At 36.6% G+C, this 16,381-nt stretch overlaps 1 protein-coding gene across 4 annotated transcripts in view; it reads right to left on the bottom strand.

The window, feature by feature from the left end:
* The window catches only part of SLC25A12 (solute carrier family 25 member 12), a 52,787-nt gene that overhangs the window by 9,146 nt on the left and 27,260 nt on the right, over positions 1 to 16,381 (bottom strand). For all 4 annotated transcript variants that reach the window (XM_087731120.1, XM_087731121.1, XM_087731119.1 and 1 more), the window contains 6 exons: positions 15,690 to 15,783; positions 14,985 to 15,069; positions 9,628 to 9,712; positions 9,099 to 9,257; positions 5,744 to 5,796; positions 5,472 to 5,552 (listed from right to left, as the gene is read on the bottom strand). In XM_087731120.1, coding sequence (XP_087587246.1) covers positions 5,472 to 5,552; positions 5,744 to 5,796; positions 9,099 to 9,257; positions 9,628 to 9,712; positions 14,985 to 15,069; positions 15,690 to 15,783 — 557 coding nt within the window. The remainder of the gene's footprint in view (positions 1 to 5,471; positions 5,553 to 5,743; positions 5,797 to 9,098; positions 9,258 to 9,627; positions 9,713 to 14,984; positions 15,070 to 15,689; positions 15,784 to 16,381) is intronic.

The following is a 16,381-nucleotide window of genomic DNA, read 5'->3' as shown; positions in this document are numbered from 1 at the left end:
CACAGTTATACTTGGAGCTCGGCAAACTTTTCTGCACAGCAGTGATTTGATTCAGGGGAAGAGGGGCACTGAATTCACTGGAGTTGCATGAATAAGTTAGGTCCTTAGACATATCACAAGTACAGATACGACAAGCATTGACTTTAATACAGAACATGTAACACAAGAAAACTCACTTTTTCATTGTGTATTTTTTTAAAAATGAATGCGAGGATTGTTTTTTGTTTGTTTGTTTTTTCTTTTTAAGTAAGTGGCTGCCTAACTATCTGACAAAGAACGTGTGAGGCGGAGGAGAGTGCTGCCTGGGGAGCAGAGGAGGAGCACTCCCCAGAAGAGGGTGCAGAGGAGAATGACACAAAGGATCTCCAAATAAGAAGGAACTGGCAGCGTGCAGGGTTGCAATACAAATCTCCATGCTTCTGTGCAAATCATTGGCAATCAATCATCATCATTCTGTTTCAAAGTATCTTACTTCAGCCGTCAGCTATGTATGTTCAATACACGTGCACATGTATATACACACAGGGGTATACATTGCAGTCCTTGAATTTCTTTTGGAGAAGGTGCACTAAATCTAGATTTTACCCCCATAAAAACCTCCCTTCACACATAAATTACAACAGACACTTTAAAAAAGGTTGACAAATTTGTTTCTGAATGGAGGTTATTCATACACATCAAAAATACCAGTAATAAAAGCTTCTACTTAACCTTAATGTCATGTAAAATAACTCTACAAGGAGCAAATAAAGGAACTAAATCTGACAGCAAAGGTTATGAGAGAAAAGATGTAGTCTGAGATCCCACAGCAAACGCCCCATGACATGCCAAAGGCTGAAGGAAATACACAAATGACCCCACAACATGAGACCTCTTGCCCTTTCCAATTCCACCCGAGAGGCATATGCTACAAAGGGGGAGAGGCCTACTTCAAGCCCTTCCTTCCTTCCTTTTTGAAACCACCACATCCTGGACCACAACTATGTCCCATACAAGCAGCTAAAATAAGACGTTACTTAAAACAGTCTGGTTTAAAAACATCAAAAGAACTCGCACTTCTTTCTCAAGGCAAAGTTGTCGTTGCTCGTGCACCTACAGTAACCTTACTGCCTCTTTTACTAAACAATAAATTTCTCCCTAAATTTAAATGTCTGTAACAGAGATTAAGATAAAGCAGTAAAGTTTGATTCTGCTTCTTACTTTATCTGTCTAAAGTATACTAAAAGTAGAGTATCTTCAAGATTTTGAAGGAAAAGTAGTCCGACAGCTATAATTCTATATTTTTGTGTTTGTTAAATAAAAACAGTAACATTTTAAATTATTTTTTCAAAAATAAATATTTGACACATTCCTATTTGCCTGATAAGCCTTTACACATGTTTGTGCGTATGTATACATACATGTATAAATACATATGAAAATTATTTTTACAAGTATACCAAAATATTTAGACTAAATGTTAGATTTAATGTTTAAATACATAAAAGTTTTTAAATCAGTGGTAAATTTGGACCTCTATGTGTATGCATGTGCAAACACACACACACATCCCAACCTCTAATCATCAACAGATGCATTGCCTACACCTCCAAGAAGGGTTCTTAGACCCTTTCTGTCTGGCACCCCACATTCTCCTCCTCCCTGCAGCACAAATCGGAAACATCTTTCAGATGAAAAAGGATTCATCCATTTCCAAATGCTAAGAACCATGCATATTGCATTGATGGGAAGAATCCATTTCTTCCTGTGTAACTCACAGGAATTACAGCTTAAAATCACAGCACCTTTGTCTACTCTAACAGTACTTATGAATCATTTACATAGCATTAGATGTCTACTTCAACATCGCTTCCCAACTGAGGACGAACAGTTGCCCTACAGCACCTTGTCCTTCATGGTGCACTCACATGTGTCATGCGTGTAAGTTCTTTTGAGAAGCACCGTCTACATCAGGTATGCGCTCTCTGCTTCCCCAGCCGCTGTTGGGATACAGGAAAGCATTGCCAAAGCCTCACTCAGTCCCCCTGCAACTCAAAGCTAATGGTAGCTGAAAACGCCAAAGGCAGAAATGCAGGCTAATCACTGAATTACAATGAAATGTAATTCAATTAATTACAGTAACAGTAGGGAAAGAAATTGTTTTCTCTGAACATGCGTAAGTGCGGATAGCGCTGTTCATGATTAACAAGCCAGCCTACTCTCAGGAAGGTAGGAAGATGGGATATCAGTTTCATCCATCAGGGACCAGAGCCCTTTCATTGACAGGTATGACCTGACCGCTGTAACTGAGCTGCCCCATGTAGCTGTTCTGCGGATTTCAAATACAGCTACAGCTTGGGAGCAGCTGGGAATATTTGGGCTCTGACAGAGCAGGCCTTACACTTCCCAATGACATTTACATTGCCCAGCAGCTAGCAGGTAGGTTTCAAGGAGCACAGGGCACGGGCTGCCTGTGGGAGGTCCCTGCCCTGCAGCAAGGAAGGAAAGACAACAGGCAGGCAGCTGACCATATAAACAGGCCACTGCGTGAGCAGATGTCTTTGTTAACAGCTATGAGAATGAGGACGTTTCCTCTTACTGGGAACAGGAATCTATTCCATAACCTTACAGGAGCTGAGAATAATTGGAGCCTGAGAAGTAAGATTTTGGCCAAAGAGACCCTGCCTCTTGGAGTTATCGTTTCTGGAGGAGGCACGTGCCTGTGGGTAGCCCCTTTGCTGGATGGTATAGCACTTCTTGCAGACACTCCAGAGCTAAACAGCCTACGCAGGTTCTCCTGAATCACTACTGTCTTAATGTCAAAGGTTTCACCTGTCCTCATGTGTGGGTCTTAGGCTTTGATACAGCACTGCCATCCAGAGAGGAGAATTTGCTACGCCTGCTGGAGCCTTTCCCAAGCTGCCTCCACTTCCTCACAAGAATTTTTTTTGTTCTTGGTTGAGGACTGTGGCACGCACAATGTGCTTTTGTACAGCTCTCAAGAGGGTGGGCCTTCAAAGGTCAGGAAGGCCTCTGCTGTAAACTCTATAAAACAGCTGAAAATCTGGCTTGCTCATCTTGCTCATCCGCTACCAGATGATCCAATATCAGAAATGATGAAAAAGTGTATTATTCCTATTAATCGGGAGAAGGTTCAACACTAAACACAGGCAACTTATGGTCAGAGACAGTAATAAGTACATCTCTGAGAACTACATACAGGTATAATGCTGTTTCTTCTGATGTTATGACAAGGTGAAAAGCAGGTTTTTAATTTAGCCTATATTTACAGTGTGCTATTAGCAAAATATTTAAGTGTTGAACAATAAAGAAAAGCTACAAAAAAACCAAGCTACCCAAATCCAGATGCTGAAAATAATTTTGGCATATATAAAATGCAAACAGTCCCACAGTAACCCATCATTTTGTACTAACAGACAGAGAAGGAATAGAATAAAGGAAAAACAAAGAAGAAAGGTAGCATCACCCAAACAGAAAATCTTGCATGCCCCTGCGCGTAGAAATGGACTAATTTACTTGTGGCACTTCCTTTGATATAACTGTTGGTTATCCCATAATATTTTGTAGAAAAACAGTATACAATGAACACCAAAAGGGCAAAGATCAACCCTATTTCCAAGCAAGGCAACATAGAAAAGAGCTGTGACAATGAGGATGAAAAGGACTGAGGATGAGAAAGACTAACATGTCGACTTGCTACTGCTTTAGGCAACTGATACTGTCAGACTTTTAGAATAAACTTTATAGGCTTGCTAAAACAGATTCTAGTATTTAGGAAGAAGTGAAATTGCTAAAATGGAACTAAGCAGCAGTACAGACAGAAAAGTCGTCAACTGGTAAGATATCGGATGATCCAGAGCAGGCTACAAAGAAATGAACAGCCCTGAGGTTGCTAAACTGTGGCCAAATCCTCTCCTACAAAGGCCAACTTTGTTTAAAAATCTCCTACATAGAGTGAGATAAGTATTATCTTGAAAAAGGAGATGAGAATATCAGCTAAGACAAGAGTTGTGTTGGACAGATTATAAAACTGCTCAGCTTCAAAGAAACATCCAAATTTCTGAAAGCTTATCTGAAACTCACATTTCTCCCCAATTTTTGCATTTTCATTACAGACAGTAAGACATTAAAGTTATTTTGAAAAAGAAGTACCTACCAGGAAGTGAAAAAGCCTCTAATATAGATTGAATTTAATATTATACACTTCAGTACAAAAGAATATAAAAGAATAAAACTGATAATCAGATGTTTGATTTTAATTATTAATTTAACCACAACACAGAGAAAAACACTAATGAATTATATTCACTTCTGTTATAAATGACCTGTATGTGCTTTCTGTGTTATTGAGCTTTCCAGAAAAAGGTTAGTCTTTTGCTAGCTATACATCACAGCTGCTTTCTCACATTTCTCAGAAAATAAACTTTGTACACTGACAGGTGAAGACTCAAGCATGTACCAGGCTGCCAAATTAAATCAGGCAGAACTATAAGCAGCCTCCCTTCAGGGCTGCTTCTTTGAATTAAAAGTTTGCAGAGGTCAACAACCTTTCTGCCCCAGGTTTTGTTGTAAGCTGAGGAGGTTTTATACCAGCCTGTCAGCCTACTCAACTGGAAGTTATTAGTGTTCTCCGCTACAGAAGAAACCTAACTTAAGCCTTAAACATTTTATAGGGTTAACAACTGTTGGGGAATCCCACAAATTAAATCAGTCAATGTGCAAAACCAAAAAAAATTTATGATCAGTATCAATTCAAACCACTTACAGATTGCTAAGTGATCCACTGAATTACAGCCCTAAATCTCAACAAAAACACAACTTGTTTTTGAACTGTGTTTAGATGATAGATGTAGTTAGCGTCTGGAGTAATGCAGCTGCATTCTATATGAAGTCATTTGAAAATTTACTCATACCTGTTATCTGAAAGATAAGACTACATTGTTCAGTTTTTCCACATTGTCACAAACAGAAAAATTTCACATGTAGCAAGTTGAAGAGTGCGTTTCTTTTCCTTCTTAAAATCTTCAGCAAGAAACAGATTTTTTAAATGGTTCTAGCTCCATCCCCTGCTGGAGACAGCTCAAACATGATCTCTATAATCCATTCTCAAGGACTACCTGTATCTTTCCAAATTAACCATGAACGCCAACCCAAGCAAAAGTATGGAAAAGGAGAAAAGGCACCCTTTTCTGAATAAAACCATTTAGCCTTTTGTGAATAAAACCACTGCTGAAACTGAAGTTAGAAACTGGGCCAAAAGAAGTTCTTCAAGCATGTAATCCCAAGGCAACTCAACTCAGAAGTATGCAAAGCTTTCCAAACAAAAAAAGTACTTTTTTTAGTTCTTGTGACTGGGAGAAAAAAGAACAGTTCTGTTCAAATCGATAAAGCACACCCATTAACTGTCATTCCAACTATACCGCACGTGACTGAGAATCAATTTTTCCTAGGAATACAGGACAGATACTTACACAGCCTCCAGCAAGGACCTCTGCAGGGAGTGGTATGGAACCATCTTTCTTAGTAAATTTGTCTCTGACAAAGTCATTAACCTAATAAAGATACAATACATTACACAAAATTTTAAGTTATTTTTCTTCCTTATTAACATATATCAAGTACATCTGTAACCATATATATTAGAGTGCTTGTAAGTGGTCATCTTTCACACATTTTAGGAAATAAATCCTGTGTATGTTAACAAACAAAAGGATGCCGGGAAAAAAAAAAAAAAGATACGTACAGTTAGCTTAATAGCCTTTTCTGGAGCAACACCTATCAGCTGTGGTAACAAGCCTATAGAAACAAAGACATCATAAGGCAACATTATCTTCCTAATACAGAAACTAGTATTTCATAAGAGCTCTACAGAAATGCCTTTCTGCACATGGGATATCCTTTGAGGTGGATGGCATTTATGTATGTGATGCTCTTGCTAGAGCACTGCATACTCATACCAATACAATTTTATATTAAGATTTCTGTTGAAAATGGTAGTGAAAAGGGTGACCAGATCTGCCTTCCACAACCAAGTCAAGGCTGATGCTGTTGCTGTACAGAAGGAAAAAAAAAAGGGCAAGGACTGAACATACACTTTGGATTTGTCTACTACATAAGAGTTCATCTGACTTTTTTAGCCCCTTAATATAATTTTCCCATAAAGCTTGCAATTACTTTTTAAAATAGGAGAGTAATTGTGAGATATACACGTGACTACGATAAATTATCAACTCGCTTCTACTTGACTCACTAACCTGAGTTTTCTGAAGGCTCCAGTCAACTAAGGATATAAAGGATTTTCTCTTGTTCAGTCCAACATGGTAGCATGAACTTCTTTAAACCCTGTTACTATTAAGTTTTTTTTATCTCACCAAAGAGGAAGCATTAGTGGACAGAAACTGATTTTGAAAAGGCTCTTGCTCCTGGAAAATAGCTACTATCAAAATGAACTGCCATTTGACAACAGCACATACATTTTCCTAGGAACTAATAGGTTTAAGAAAAAAATCAGTAGATGGCAGTCTTAACTTCCTAACATACAAGATTAGAACAGCATCTGTTATTTTTAAATCCATTTTCTCCACAGTCATTTTGGCATATGTATAGATTATAAAACTTAAAAGGCTTATTTTTATTAGAAGTGTTCATTTCCTAATGTTATTCCGTGGTTAGGGAATATCAGTTTGTCAGAAGTGTTTGCCAGTTAACTAACAAAAAATCCCATGCTAATTATATCATATATCAGATAACAGCAACAAAACTGTACCGATGCAGTTTTCCGCTATCGGTTAAGTGAAAAGAATAATAGCTAAAAATTAATGTAAAATGTTCAAAATCAGCGAAAGTACTCAGCCTGCAGAATTTTTATACTACTTCCTTAAGAGGAAGCTCAGAACAAATGCACCCAAATAGAAAGTGCAGCAATTAATATATGCAGTGTAGTGTTTTCTTCCAACGTAGTACTTTCTGTGCGATTTACAGACTTACTATGCTGAGGAAAGGTAGTTATTAAATACAAAGAAAGGTTGACAATAACAAAAAGAAATGCTGCCCTCCCAGCCTGAATCTCTGATCTACCATGAAAAGAAAATCCAGCTCTGCAGTGCCTACACTTTAAAAACCCAAAACTACCAGGCAAAACACCACAAGACAACCCTCCCCACCCTCCCTTTATGCGGCTGAACTCGTTGGGCACACACATTCGGTGTGCCAGAGAACCTGGGACCCTGCATGGTCTACTGAGGGCCTTAGAAGATACTTCATTAGTTCTGAAGTTGGATGCCAGGATTCAAACGTGTCATGATTTTCTTGACCAAAAAGTCTAAGTTTTTATTTAAAAATATGAACTTTCCAGTATGCATTCAAATCTATTTTTTAAACTGCGGTAAACAACTACATTGTACCGTTATGTTACAATACAATTAAGATAATCCAGCTCAGGAATATAATAACCCAGTAACAGACCCACAGTCAACTCCATAATTGTTTCTGTTGTTTAGTTTAATAAACTTTCACAGACCATCTAATTCTATGAGTCCAAGACCTTAGTAACATGTTGATCATTAACTGTAACATTTTCAACACAACTACATGAACTTCTTATGCTAAACAATCTTAGAGACAATTATTAAATGGACTACTAAGAAGTTTAACAAGCTGACATTCTTTCAAACAAGCACATTTTTTCTCAAGTGTAAAGCATTGCTTTTAATTCATCAATGGAATCATCCTTGATTTCGAAGTGTTTGAGAAAGGTTAGAAAACAAAAATAAAAATAACAAATGATCAGTTTTAGAAGCTGCTGTGCAAAAGCATGTGGTTGGAGAGGGGGGGCAGGAAGAGAAAGAAAACAGTACTGTAGAACAGCACTGCAGAAACCGTCTCATAAATGTAACTCGAGTATTTGCTTTTGTGAAAGATTTAGCAACAAAAAAGGAAAACAATTTACCAGTAAGACGTAATTTACAGAGATTACAGCTATTTCATTAACATTTTCACTGACATATTCCTCCCTCTACTCACTTGCACAGCAAAATCCTGCAAGATTACAAAACTCTTTAGCCAGAATTCACAGACTTTCACAGGCAAAAACTTCTCAGATACTGTCCTTAAAGGACACTGTCCAGTGTCTTCACTGACAGAACACATTGCAAAGCAGAAAAAAAGGCTGTGACTATCACAGAAGTGAGTGACTTTTCTCCAAATAAAAAAAAAAAAGTGCCAATTAATAAATACCTTACCGATCCTTACAAAAATTGTGCACTTCATTAAGTTATGTAAAATGACAATTAAAAATAGAGAATTCAACTAAATATCAGTTTCAGAGGACTAGCTAGCATGTACCCTCTATGTAAGTCATCTTATTGATGTGATAAAAACCCATTCAGAATCTTCTCCTAAGCTAAAAGAAGATGTAAGATAGCTTTCAGTCTAACTGATAAAACCGATAAAAGGTTGCTTTGAATTCTTAACCTGTATTTTAGAAGTTTTTTATTTTTTTTAAATTAGAACTTTTATGAGTTCCACTGTTGATATTTGAAAGTAAAATAGAGCAACATAATATAACAGCAGCATGCAATTTCTTGTTCACAGGATAAAATCATAAAACAAGTCCCACTACCTGTAAAAGTATGAGGCATAAGATCTGGCATCCAGTTTAACAGTTACATTTCAAAATGACTGTCTTTTGTCTCTTTTAACAAAAAATATTTGCAGTAAAATGGATCTTTACTCCTCAGATGCTAATCTGCTCCTGATGTTTGCCCCCAGACAAAAGTTACAATCCTCAGTTTGTGAGATAACAATCATGTCCACAACACTCACACCCCAGAAATTAAGACTTTAAACAACCTAAGCAGCAAGGAGCAAAACAGTAACAATAAAAATATGCTCATTTTTTCCCAGCAATTGTTTATGATGAACAGTGCTCAAGATACCAGAAATATCCAGCTCTACGAAACAGAAGCAAAATTGTACATGATATCAAGTTTCCTGTTTTTTCCATCAGAAACTAGCTGTTCAGGTATTTAAAAAAACAAACAAACAAACAAAACAAAACAGAAAATCCCTGAAGAGAGAGAGAGAGATTATTCACTTACCTCTGTAAAGACCAAAAAAGCCTTCAAAACGCAAAACCTTTTTAAAGCAGTCAAAGCTGTTTTTATACATCAACTCTCCTACAACTGAACCAGAGGAGCGCTGATTCTGCATACGAGTTTTCACCAGGTCTATGGGATATACCGCAGTAGCACCAACAGCTGTAAGAAAGGATTTGGAGTATTATTTCTGCAACATCATTGTTGGTGTAGTATATAATTCTTATGAATATATAAGCTGCTAAGATCTCTGATATGTTGGAAGTAACAAAAATGTCTCAAGGAGAATGGATTACACTATTACATAAAACAAGGTGTGTAGAACAAAGAAAACCAATCTGAATTACCAGTAAGGAAATGCATTACTGGAGTAGCGTTTCAGAGAGCTGTTGAGGGATACTAGAACAGAATCGATAGGGGAAGAAAGGGAATGGCACAACCAAAAGTGGTTCCACTCTCCAGTTCTTCATGTGTATAACCAAGAAATGCACCTTAGATGAGACCAAGTAGTCTGGCCAGAAATATTACTCACCTCCAGCAATTGAGCCCAAAGTGAACCTGTAAGCTGACTCAGCTACCTGGAGCCAGATAGGCCTGCCTAACTCTCCAAAAGATTGCTGTGTGAGGAAAAGAAAAGGAAAAAAAAAAGCTTGAAAATCTGCATGAGAAAACAAAGATGCCTGTGAATTGGCTTTTATGACGTTACAGAAATAATCTAATAAAAACTGGTAGCATTATGTAAAGGAGGGAAAAAAAAAAAGAAATTACTATATAACTTTCATTACGCCTAATGAATAAAGCACATTTTTCAAATATTCCTTTCAGAAAATATTCTTCCTTACATATTCCTAGTATAACTGAAACAACTATGGTCAAGAAAAAGTAGACAGAAAGTCAAATAAATTTTGCTACTTTCCATTCTGTTGCCTTTGAATTCATAAGGCACGGAACCCCCTCTTGGCTCAATAAAATTCAATATCTCAAAAGGAATTCAGTATCTCAGAGGCATCATTCATCAGCATGGGATATATTTTAAGATTACATATACACTAATACCTAGCATAAACATGACATTTCATGTCTTCAAAACAAGCAAAAAGTCAATTATTTCCCAAAGTATTCTCCACAAGACTTTTTCAGGCAGTTGATAATGTACAGACACAATGATGACCTCACTCACTTCAATCACATACACTACTATAAATGTATTAGTGTTTTAAATAAATACAAGTCCGCAGAGAAAATATTTGCCAAGACTCATAATCATATTATTAGATGGTTATTAGAAACAAGGTAACTGGTAAACAAGATGTAAGTGTTCACAAACTTGCACCATAAGGCGTGCAAGATGGACCCAACTTTCTTCCAAACATAAATAAGGGGATTAGAGAAGAATTTTTATTATGCAGTATAACTTGTCTGGGTTATATAAGTGGCCAAGAGATTAACTGTTAAATTCCATATTAAAGCAGACACTAAAGCTCATCTCCCAAACAAAAACCTGTTTTTCTTAAAAGTACCCTGTACCGTTAGCAGATGCGCTCCTGACAGCACAGCTGGAATGTATACAGACCTCAGACTGCTACAGGGAGCTTTGCTGTGATGCACATTATGAATTCTCCACAAAGATTATCACATGCACATTTCACAGCTAACTCACCAAGGCTAAACTAAGTTATGTTCAGCTTATAGAAGCTCTGGAAAGTGGAATTTCCACAGAAAGACAGCATGTACCTCAGCGTAAGCTACTCTGTTTGGACTGCTATTACATTGGATGTGCAAAAACCTGCCTTTATTGCATAATGTTACACTGTATGTACACAATGTAGGACAAAAGCCTGTAAGATTAAGATGGAATCATTACCTGTAAAAAAACATTAATTATATTTTATATGTTTTTTCCACAGAAGAAAAAGATACCGCTACCACCATTTCCTTCCACAGGACATTTTCCTCCCCCAACGATATAGCTTAACAGAGAAGAACAGAGAAATTCTGGGTAGCACCAAAATTATAAACTGCATATGTGGACCAGCATAAAAAAGGATAAATCAAACATATTGCCTTTACAAGCAAATAAAAGCAATAAATCTGAAGAATGTCCTCACTAGTCTCAAAACACTAAATTTTCCTGATCTTAAAAAAAAAACAACACAATAAAACCAAAATAACTACAAAAATAAATTCTAAAATACAGAGATATCTCTTTTGATTCATGTAAATAAAAGACATATGTGATGATACTGCCCCAAAAAGGCTTAGAAACAGGACGGGTTCTTCATTCCACAAAAATTTTCTCCTAGTTTAGCACACCTGCTGCCTTTTAGCTGTTTTAAGGTTATTCTTTTTGTTCTAATCTCCACAGAGTTCTCATCAAAATCCAATCATTACATTCAGACATTATTCTTAATGAATATGTCACTCGATGTTAAAAATCAAATTCTTTGTGAAGGAAACGGCACTTTTTTATTATTAAATAAGTGTCCACAAAGTTTGCAGTTTACTTATATGTTCAGATGGATATGTAAATGAATGTAATTAATGCTATAGCTTTCAAATCATGAATATTTATAAACATCAAATTACTGTAGCTGTCATCCTTATAGGATATTCAGCTGCTAGGCTTTAAGAAAATCTTACACAATGAAAAAATTGACAATAAAGTAAACATGGTTTGAAAGCAGGCTAATTTCCATTTCCACCAAATCTAAAAAGATACAGTGAGTTTATGTAAAAATTTAGATTTTCCTTTAAGAAGGAATTTTAAAATCACATAAAAGTGATTACAGACTTGTTTTCATTTTCCAGGGACAGCTGGACCTCACTGGAATGATATTCTCTCTTCCAGAAAGGGATATCTATCTTTCATTTTATCGACACAGTTAAATAAGGTAATATAAGGTTAATTTAGGATAAGGTCTAATAAAAGACTGTTCCTTATAAAACAAAGAAAATGAAATTACTTTGCTTTCTGCTGTGCTCTCTTAACACAGAATGTGGAATAGGATGAAAATACAACGTATTACTCCAAGAGTGTGAAAAGAGTATATTCTGTTCTAGTGACGAGTGAAACTTTAAACAATGAGCTCATTTTATAACACTGCCAAGCTACAAAGGTAATTCTGAAGTGTAAAACAAAACAAGTTAGTGTTTCGTCTACACAGAAAGGTGAATGCCACAAAGACACCAATTAAAACCAAAGTTGGCAGTTCAGAATGTAATTACAAGGCTTCATCAAAAATATTTCTTGTGAGTCTGGATAAACATTGCATACACATTTCTGCGTCAATCCATTCCATCATTCTTGTCTTGAGGAATTCATAGGAAGGCTGTTACCATTAAGTAGGTGTTGGACACTTATTTCATTGGCTCAGATATGTCTAATTGCCTAAGGACAACAGAGTGGTAACATTAAGAACAGACAAGACACTGCAGTTCAGACTAATTTGTTTGAAAGAGAACTGAATGATCAAATCCACCTGTAATAACAGTAATGAAAATACACTCAAATTTCCACATATGGAAGACTTGCTGTATTCTGTATAGGACAATTTTTCAACCATAGCAGTTGAACGATTTTCAAGATTTTCCTGTCATTGATACATATCCTAGGTTTTGTAGTGGATGGATACGACTGCTTAAAGGAACCTCTTTGCAATATGCGTAAAAAGTGAGCTGAGGAATAAAAGGCTTTATAAATGCAAGCCTTCCTTTTCAGACAGACTCCTGGGACCCCTCATCCACTGGCAAATACAGGACATTCACATGGCGAACAAGGCACAGGTGAATTTGTCAATGCGCTGCCCCTTTATCTCAGACCACCCTGCAGCAGTACTGTCACTGGCATCACCAGGGTAGAGAATCTGAATTTCACTTTATGGGAGATAGTGTAGCTTGGAATGGCTGACAAAGGCATTGCTGCCAGCTGCATGTCCTCCTGCCCCAACAGCCCAGATGGCTGAGCTACTTGGGAATTAGTTGCTGAATCACTGCAATTCAGGAGCAGCATTTTAACGTAACTCATCACCAGCATCAGATTGCCGTAAATGCTGAGCTGCAAGATGTGGCCGTTCAGCAGCTGGATCTGGTTAAGAACCTCAGCTGTCTGCGTACCAAGCGAGGCGTGGGCAGCTGGGAGCAGAACGCAGCCCAAACCAGCCTATGGTCACTTGGGAATCAGAGCCCTTGGATGTCTTGATAGGCACCCCATAAACTCTTAACGCAGACTGCAAGAGAGAGAATTGGAGTTGTTTAGACATTGTAAGAAAATGGGAACCTTCAGGATGAAAAATTATATTTATCTATTGAGTAGACAAAGATGCATTTAGTCATAACTATGGGATATGCTCATACAAGATCTTAAGAATTAGATATCCTACTTCCCTTTGTATATTACAGAAGAAAAGGGGATGTGGAGACATCCTTGGACCAAAACGAGCTGGTTCAGATGAACACTACTGTATTTTCTTGTAAAGCTTACTTGAGAACGTACAGCTCTGTGTGGAACTGCAATTTCTCATGAAGTTCTAACAGTAAAAATAAATAAAAGATTGTGCATCAGAAACTTTTAAGAGCAGATCCAATTTTTTTTGTTTTGCATAATAAATACCAATGTGCAACCAGCCTATGTATTTTATGATTATGCACCTGTGTAATTCACCAAGTATGTATGTCTTCCTTTCTGAATCTGCTGTGTAACCATTTCAAGGATTTTCTTGAGTGCTTTATTATCTTTACATTATTAACAGTTGAGTTAATTCCCCCTGAACTACTCTCGTGAGAGCAGTCACCTACAAAATGCTCCAGAAAAAGGATTTCCCTAGAATATATCTGGAATGGAATGGAGTATTTCTCTTAGCAGCACAGCAGATGCCCCATTATGTTGCGAGCTTCAGTATCAGCAGTACTTCAGGTTCAACCTTAGATGAAGGTTAAGGTAAAATTTAATTCACAACTTAACTAGCGTTAGACAGATCTGTTTGCAAAAGAAAATCTCTCACATTATATGCTGAACCAAAAATATAGTGAAGATAAGCCCCCAAAACCTACATTTATTTTTAACACAAACTTGCAAACTATACTCCTGAAAGTGAGCAGTATGGTACACAGTAACTGTGGTGGAAAGTCTAACCATAAGCTAAACACTTGCATAATGTTTGGTCCTAAATCTTCAGCTCTTACAGTTGTAAAAAGAGCCATTGAAATAAGAAACAATTTATATTCAAAATCCTACTGCACAGTCTGGGACTCTTATGCTGTACTATACATGCATATGTTTAGTAAGGAAACTATGATAAAAGCAAAGCTAGCAAACATGAATGTAAAGGTCTGGTGAAACAGAGGTTTAACATCCTACTGCAATATTTTTCATCTTCTAATTCTACCCTTTTCATCAGTCCCAATACATTTGAATTCCCCTTCTACTGTCTAGGTCAGATAGCCAACAAGTACATTAAAATTCAATTACCATTTTAGATAAATGGTTAAGCCAATCATTTCATCCATTTTTTCAAAAAAGAACACATTTATAAGCCTTGCATTTAATACTTATATTTTTTACTATCTAAAAATAATTGTATAATTACAGAGTTACAGTACTTAGTGAAGTAAAAGGCCTTCTCAGGAGTGAACAAATGCATTCACAGTAAGGAATCCAACTATCTATACATGCTCATATCTAAACAGGCCATCCTTCAATATGACATCTAATATCTTGTTTAGACACATACTCAACAGTCTGCCCCACTTCTATCCTTATTGCAATAAACACAGCATGTTTCACTTGTTAGGAACCTGTTTAAAGTGTATTATTCTTATTTTTCATCTGCAGGTACATGTAAACATTCACTTAACTTCAAAAATTTTATTATATATATCACCTCTACCTACCTGCCTCTGGAGCTCTGCCAAGTTGTAAGGTAACGCACCTTCAGCCAGCGGTGCTATTCTCTCAATATCTGCCAAAGTTAAGCGCCTTTACACAAGGCAGAGAAAAGCAAATTAGATAAACATCAAACATATTCAATACAGTATTCCTGGCCACACCCCACAGAATACATCCTGAGTTTAAAAAAAACACCTGTCATATTTGAATGCACATCTTAAAAAGTCTGCTACACTGCAATAAAGAATCCTCAGAGTTAGAAGGGCATTCTCTTCTTGTAGCTCACAAGTGGAGATAAAGGGAGTTTGGATTATTCAGAAGCAAGTTCTTGATTACTAGTAATAAAGGATATAATACACAAATTAAACTTAGGTATTCCTACCTAAGATTTCACATGTGTTAAAGACCCATGCAAAACATCATCAATACTTAAAGTTAATAATACCAGTGTATTGTAGTCTTTGGGGACTACTGTCATGTATTTTGCTATTTTATATCTATACCTATGACATGACAATTAATAATTGTGCTTGATGTACACAATTCACTTACAAAACCCATGCATACACCAAAGTCAGTTTACATTGAAATAATTACTGCAATGAAATACAATGGAACACACAACTTTTTAAAATTAAACCAAAAATGAGTAGTTTTCACACAGAAAACAGCAAAATAATGACTGTAAAATGATAAAATTATTATGTTACCCAGTAACACTGTATAAATCTGCAAGTTGGTAGAGAATATCTATTTCCAGTGGTGTAACTTGTCCAAACCGGATTGCAGAGTGGGTAAATTCCTCTTGATTTAAAAGGGAAAGAGAAATAAAGCAATTGTGTTATTTGTCAGATTTCCTCTTTAAATGCTCACAAATAACTTCAATATCATAAAAATGAAATCTATCACCAAGAAGCAAAATCCATAATGCAAAAGGAAAAGATATCTTTAGGAGAGCATCTGTCTTGAAACAGGCCTTTTCAACACAGAGCAAGTCTGAGTCCACAACTCTGATTTACAGTAAGAATTCATCAAAGTCAACAAAATTCCTCATATTAGCGAGCTTAATAAAACCACACCCACAATTTGCGATTCTTGTTTCTGAAGTTCTGCAAAACAGAACAGAATAGAATAATGGTCCATTATTCACAGCTTTAAGGGCAACTGACTCATCTATTGCCATCACGTCCAGATTTCTTTCTCTACTAGCTCTGAATGACCCCAAGCTTAGGTATTCATTTAGCCAAATAACATGACGTGTTCATGACATAATTGGCAAGCTACAGTGAACAAGTCTGAGCAGTGAAAACACAGTAGCTTTTTTCTACAACACAAATCCAAGCAAGATGTATTTATGCATCTGCACCAAAAAACATTGCTAAGCAATTTGTTAGCACAATTT

The sequence above is a fragment of the Nipponia nippon genome, unplaced genomic scaffold, assembly GCF_047370975.1.
Source record: "Nipponia nippon isolate SJK-2023a ecotype South Korea unplaced genomic scaffold, ASM4737097v1 scaffold_5, whole genome shotgun sequence".
Taxonomy (NCBI): Eukaryota; Metazoa; Chordata; class Aves; order Pelecaniformes; family Threskiornithidae; genus Nipponia; species Nipponia nippon.
The sequence above is the reverse complement of the archived record's forward strand: the minus strand, read 5'-3'. Positions and strand labels throughout refer to the sequence as shown.